Genomic DNA, 6397 nt, shown 5'->3' on the forward strand with positions numbered 1-6397 from the left:
GGATATGGCCGAGTTAGAGCATTTCCGCGTACCCCTGAAAGTATGCAGCAATTGGGGTTTCTAGGGAAATTTAGCCAATTCAACAACCTAATTTGTGTCTCGGGCCAGTTCACATCCTAATCATATTTCTCAACATACTAAAGAAAAAAACATTTTTCCGGTACTCAAAATGTTTATTTTTAACCTGATTTGCGGATCCTTGAACAATTTGTATAATGGTGGCTTGAGTACAAGATTTGTTTAAGATTATATATCAAATACACTCCTATGGGGAGTAAACTAAATCGAATAGTTGCTAATAAATGTAGGTATTTATTTTAGTTTTTCCCGTTCATGTTTTACTGGTGGGATCGCTTTGTGGCTTTTGTGGAACGATCCCGAATTGATTTATTTTTACAATTACTAGACTATACACAAGTTGTTGCGCACAACTTTTTACCGGCAACAAAGTCTTAAATAAATACTACTTAAAGTACAGCCCTGATGCAAATGACGTCCAAAAGATTCACAGACCATTGTAGACGCGATTTATGGACGATTGTTCTAGTATGCTCTTGAGGGCTACGAGGAAGAGAGAGTGAGAGAGAATTAAATTAGTACTTCGATATGCAGATGAAGCTTTATGCTGTTTACCTTCTTTGTGCTCCTCCGTCAGGTCCTGTTTGGGGAACTCCACATCGAATGTGATGTAAAGATTACCCGTCAGATTGTTGTTCTCAAAGTTCGGCATGCCCTCGCCCTTCTTCCGGATGCGTGCACCCGGCCAGGTGATCTTCTCGCGCGTCACGCTCACTCTGTGTCCATCCAGATGCTTAATCTCCATTGTAAAACCAATGAGTGCATCCTGCAGACTGATCGTCACATTCGTATACAGATCATCGCCCTTGCGCAGGAAACGTGAATGTGGCATCTGTTGGACGCGCACCAGTAAATCACCGGGCTCGCCATCAATATGGGGCTCACCCTCCGCGACAAAGCGCGTCTCCTGGCCATCGACCATGCCCTGCTCGACTTCAATCTCCAGTGTGCGCTCCTCGTTAACGAGCTTCACATTCGGACACTCATCGCAAACGGTTTGCTGGATCATTTGGAAACGTCCGGGGCCAAGATTACGGGTGACCATCTCCTGGCGACAATTGCATTTGCGTGTGCCGGAGGCGGGCTTCACCACTGGCTTGTTGCGCACAATCTCCACAAAATTGCCCGAATAGAGCTCTTCGAGTGAGACATACATATTCATCACAATATCAGCACCGCGGGGCGTATCATGCTGATGGGGATCACCGTTGCCAAAGTGAAAGCCAAAATCGCCAAAGAAACTGGAGAACGGATCACCGCCGTGATCCATCATGCCCTCCTTCTTCAGGCACTCCTCGCCGCAGCGATCGTAGGTCTTGCGCTTGTCCGCATTCGAGAGCACCTCGTAGGCGGCGCCCAGATCCTGAAATTTCGTGGCCGCCTCCGGATCATCTTTGTTCTTATCGGGATGCAGCTCCTTGGCCAGTCGCCGATACGCCTTCTTTATCTCATTCGTGTTCGCGTTGCGTTTCACATTGAGTATACTGTAAAAGTCTCGCGCTGCCAGCACCTCGTCCAGCAGGAAAATGGCCAGCTGCACAATTAGCAACCCCTTGATTAGCTGCATTGTGTGTCTGTGTGGATTGTAGGCTACGTGGTTAGTTGTCTCTTCTAGTTGTTGCTAGTGTTTAATTCAACAACATTATCTGGTTATCTTGTGTATGAATTTGCAGCTCGCTCACAAAAATAATACGACTGGCAAAAATTCTCGTGTAAAACTATCTATGCTTGTGTGTGTGCATCGTGGTTGGCGTTGATTGGTCGAGGCCGGCGTGACGGTGTTACCACCTAATTCTATATGCTCCAGCTGTTTCGTATTTTTGGTATTCTTTCGCTATGGCGGTCACACTTAAATGAGCAAGCGAACAATCGATATTTCTGATATGATGAAGTTAATTCGTTTGTGAATATAATATTTGAATATAGTTGAAATTTAATATTACTAACATTGTATCCAACTCCAAGTTCAATATGTGCTCAAGCTGTAATTAGTGAGGATATATTAAATATATATTACGTTGCTTTCGCTTAACAATTATTATTCTAAACATTTTAATTGCAACTGCCATAACTAATTTTGTATTTGTACTGAAGTTCGTATTGAGCAGTCATAATGATTATTACTCCCATCTCTAATCTCGACCAGTGCTGGTAAATGCGCAACATCCACAACAATTGTTTACGGCTGTGGTCGCGAGAACTTTTATAATTTGCAGAATCGGCCAAACAGCAATTAACAAGCGTTACTGCCACTCGCTGCTGACTTCCACATCCTACTAAATTCACAAAGTGCCTTATTTCTTTTCATAACTGTGAATCGGTCATGGTTATTTGGCAAGAGAAATTTCAAGGTTAAGCAGTTGTGTGAACTTGTTAATAAGCAAAGCAACAGAAACAATAAAATTGCAACAATTAAAAGCAGTCGACACAGAAGAGGGAGCGACGTGCAGTGTGTACCACAATCACAAAGAGGTGAGTAATACTGCTGTTAATGAGCTTTTTCGCACTATATGACCTGCAATTAGTTGTGAAATGTAAAGTCCACAAGTCGCAGCTCAAATTCCTAATGAGTCAACGGATGCATAGCCTAATTGTAGATCCACAAGTTGAGCTCAGAGTTCTGTATTATCAGGCATTGTTTTCTTTAGTTTGACAGCTGATAGCATTATCGCTTTACTATTTGCAAGTAAATTTGCATTTGGTTATAAAATACTGAACAAAGGAGTTGACAAATACATACTTATATACATGTATGTATAACACTTTGCGTGTATTTCTACTTAATTCGAAACACTTTGCGTGTATTTCTACTTAATTCGAATCAAAATTGTATGATTTATGTTTTATATGTGTACACATTTATTTATATTTCGACGATATATCGACATATTGTTATTTGTGTTTGTTTAAATGCCATACGTTTCAAGTGGCAGGTCAATAAACACCTAAGGTATACAAAAACAGAGAGACTATTGTTGTTGCTCTAAGCTGCAAATGGAATAGTTCGAAAGCACTTGATTACAACCCTCTTTTTATATTAATTGTGTTCCCATTGGCCGAATAAGACGCAATTACACACACTATTATTACACGATATGAACTTTAGTTATTGCAGTAAATAGCTTTGACTTAGGATTAGCTCATGGCTTATCTGTAAATATTTATATAGTAAGTACATTTGACGGTCCGACGTTCGACACAGGCGCTAATCAGCAAATTGTTTTAGCTATGCATATCTTATCACGCCTATTAATATACAATAAAATATTGCAAACTAGCCTAAAACTCATCACAGGTCGAAAGTCATGTAAACACTGAAAAAAAGGAAGGCCCTTATTCTAGCTAGTATATAGTATATAGTTGAAAGTGATAAGATGAAAGAACGTTTGTTTTTGTGGTGTCCAAGATTATATACTCACAGAAATATGCTGGTTTTGATATATATATATATATATATATAATATAAAAGAAACACATGAACTAAGTTCCATCAAGATAGCTTCACTGAGAGTTCAAAAAAGGCGTCATATTTTTGATGACTGTGTCCCTTACACATATGACGGGAATATTGAGAATTAAGTTGGTCTCAGAGCAAGTGGGACTCTACTATAAACTTTATCAATTTGTATGCGTAAGTAGTATCCGCACTTAAGATTAGCATTCGCCACTCATCAAATGATTGAAATACGTCCATGTTGTTTAAGAAACCACAGTATTGGTTTGCCTCTGGAAGAGTGCGGTTGTGGATTATTCGTCTCTCAGGTTCCACGTAAGTGCCTAAACTACACTTAAAACAGAAGCCCCGCAAATGCTATGTGGTACCTGAGCACTTACTGCAAGAGCTGCGTAGGTTTGAGAACAATTGGTAGATTTGTTTACTATTTGAGAACTAACGAACTTGTACCTGTACCATTTAATCTTTTGCGTTCGACGGATATTTCAATTTGACATCGCTATCGAAAACTTAAGTACGATCGATAAGCCTGTTCCATGCTGGGGTTCCATGGGATAATAAAAACCAAATCTATATTAAAATAGCTCGATTATCATCGAAGCGATTAGCTTTATTATACAGCTGATTATGCAATCATTCGTAACGGTTCAACACAAATGGTTTACTACCTTCATACTTTCAGATGCACATTATCCCTTAGGCAACAGCAGCTTGTCTTCCAATCCTATATCCATACACATCATGTGCTGCAGGTGCTGCGGTGAGACGCAGCGTAAGAGCTGGGTCTTTGGCATTGGATCCGTCTTTGCCATCCTTGGCATACTCCTCGTCGTCCTGTGGCCCAACTTGGCTGATAAACTGGTTGAGAATGTGAGTATAAAATACAATATGTCCTATTTATAATCTTATTATTGGAACTGATTTCATATAATTACTTATTTTTACATTGTCTTGATTCACGCTTCAGGGTCTGAAATTGGAACCGGGCACCGACACCTACGACAGCTGGCTGGAAGCGCCAATACCTATTTACCTAAAATTCTACATGTTCAACTGGACGAATCCGGAGGACATACGCAATCCGAACATCAAGCCGCACTTTAACGAAATGGGTCCATACGTATTCCTCGAGAAGCATAAAAAGGAGAATTATACGTTCTACCCGAATGCGACGGTGGCATATTATGAACGTCGCACCTGGTTCTTCGACGAGGAGAGATCGAACGGTTCTCTTACGGATATGATCACGGCGGCACATGTTATCACTGCAACGGTGGCCGATGAGATGCGTCACCAGAGAAAGTTTGTTAAGAAAATAATCAATTTCATGTTAAATACCGAGGGTGGCAAGTTGTATACCACAAAATCCGCCATTGAATGGATATTCCATGGCTATCAGGATGATTTGACCGACTTTCTCAATCTCTTCAATACGTCAAAGATTGATATACCGTATACTCGATTTGGTTGGCTAGCGGATCGCAACGGATCGTTGGAATATGATGGTCTTTTTACCATTCACACTGGCACCGATGACATCTCCAATTTGGGTAGATTAACACATTGGAATGGCAAACCCGAAACGGGCTTTTATGAAATGCCCTGCGGTATTGTTAATGGCACCACCGGTGATCTCTTTCCACCCAAAATGAATTCACAGGATGAGGTTACCATCTTTGCCACGGATGCATGTCGTTTTATGAATCTGCGACCCGAGGGCAAATTAGAAATGCATGGCCTAACGGCCACCCGTTGGGTCGGCACCGAGGAGACTCTCGACGCTGGCGAAAACTATCCAAATCAAAAGTGCTTCTGCGATCCACGCTTGGACGAGTGCCCCAAAACGGGTGTTGTCGAGTGCAAAACCTGTCGCGATAAGGCGCCCATTTACTCATCCTTCCCCCATTTCTACTTGGCCGACAAGTCGTATCTGAATGCGGTTGATGGCCTCGAGCCCGACAAGGCACAGCATGAGTTCGTCATGGCTGTGGAGCCAGTGACTGGTGTGCCCGTTCAAGTGCATGGACGCATTCAGATCAACATGATGATTGAGCCCGATGATGATTATGAGTAAGTAACATGTAGTCACATTTCCAAAGCGTATTCTAATTCTTTTTTGTCATTTGCAGCATTTACCGTGGTGTGCCAAAGGTTTTGATGCCCATGTTTTGGTTCGATCAGTACGCCGAGCTAAGTCCCGAGCTGGCCTCCAAGGCGAGGGTAAGTCAACTCACCAAAGTCAGCCCCAATAATAAATAAACATTTTATTTATTTTTCACTTTCTAGTTGGCCATTAATTTGGGCGACTATGGCTTGTATTTTGGTATCGCCTGCATCGTTTTTGGCAGCGCCTTCCTAGTCACTGGCATCGTGTTAACGGTAACAAAACGCTGGGTGCGTCGCCAGGATGATGAGGATATGTTGACCGGCAAGGAACCGGAGCCGACGACTATGGCGACATAGTAGCATAACTTAACCATAACCAAATGTGCCAGGACACAAGTTAACGTTGCTAGTTCATTATACATTATCGTTTATTGTTGTTTATTGAAACAGTTGCCATTTTAATTGTTGACTTGGCCAATGAACCTGTGCTGCATATATGTGTAATATGTATTATATGTACAGCATTTGTGATATAAACACTCTACTGTTAAGTGCAATATACATGAGAGTTGTGTTTGTTTACCACCCCCCCCACCCCCTCCCCTCCCCACCCACTTTTATGATCCTCCAAATGTTATGTATTTGCTTCAACATTTTAACATTCCAGATTAAGAAGAAACTAACAAAATAATTGTAATGCAATTTATAAAGGGTGTCTTCGTCTAATTTAGTTACAATAATAACAAAAATACGAAATTA

At 41.4% G+C, this 6397-nt stretch overlaps 2 protein-coding genes across 2 annotated transcripts; one reads left to right on the forward strand and one right to left on the reverse strand.

Moving 5' to 3' along the window:
- Window positions 1–292: 292 nt before the first annotated feature.
- On the reverse strand, window positions 293–2233 carry LOC6561396 (dnaJ homolog shv). The gene is made up of 2 exons (XM_001988516.3): window positions 634–2233; window positions 293–561 (listed from the first exon to the last, which is right to left on the reverse strand). The coding sequence occupies exons 1-2, from the start codon at window positions 1643–1645 to the stop codon at window positions 506–508; spliced, it is 1068 nt and encodes a 355-aa protein (XP_001988552.1). The 5' UTR covers window positions 1646–2233; the 3' UTR covers window positions 293–505.
- Window positions 2234–2431: 198 nt separating this feature from the next.
- LOC6561395 (protein croquemort) lies at window positions 2432–6397 on the forward strand. The gene is made up of 5 exons (XM_032736159.2): window positions 2432–2550; window positions 4215–4402; window positions 4500–5602; window positions 5662–5752; window positions 5819–6397. The coding sequence occupies exons 2-5, from the start codon at window positions 4274–4276 to the stop codon at window positions 5993–5995; spliced, it is 1500 nt and encodes a 499-aa protein (XP_032592050.1). The 5' UTR covers window positions 2432–2550; window positions 4215–4273; the 3' UTR covers window positions 5996–6397.

This window comes from Drosophila grimshawi, unplaced genomic scaffold, assembly GCF_018153295.1.
Source record: "Drosophila grimshawi isolate 15287-2541.00 unplaced genomic scaffold, ASM1815329v1 contig_1377, whole genome shotgun sequence".
In the NCBI taxonomy this organism is placed as follows: Eukaryota; Metazoa; Arthropoda; class Insecta; order Diptera; family Drosophilidae; genus Drosophila; species Drosophila grimshawi.

Excerpts from the sequence above, each read along its gene's own strand:
- LOC6561396 (XM_001988516.3), bottom strand. The coding sequence starts at position 1,645 with ATGCAGCTAATCAAGGGGTTGCTAATTGTGCAGCTGGCCATTTTCCTG. Across the intron at positions 562-633 it reads GACGGAGGAGCACAAAGAAG|CCCTCAAGAGCATACTAGAA; the intron begins GTAAACAGCATA and ends TCTTCCTCGTAG.
- LOC6561395 (XM_032736159.2), top strand. The coding sequence starts at position 4,274 with ATGTGCTGCAGGTGCTGCGGTGAGACGCAGCGTAAGAGCTGGGTCTTT. Across the intron at positions 4,403-4,499 it reads CTGATAAACTGGTTGAGAAT|GGTCTGAAATTGGAACCGGG; the intron begins GTGAGTATAAAA and ends TTCACGCTTCAG. Across the intron at positions 5,603-5,661 it reads GAGCCCGATGATGATTATGA|CATTTACCGTGGTGTGCCAA; the intron begins GTAAGTAACATG and ends TGTCATTTGCAG.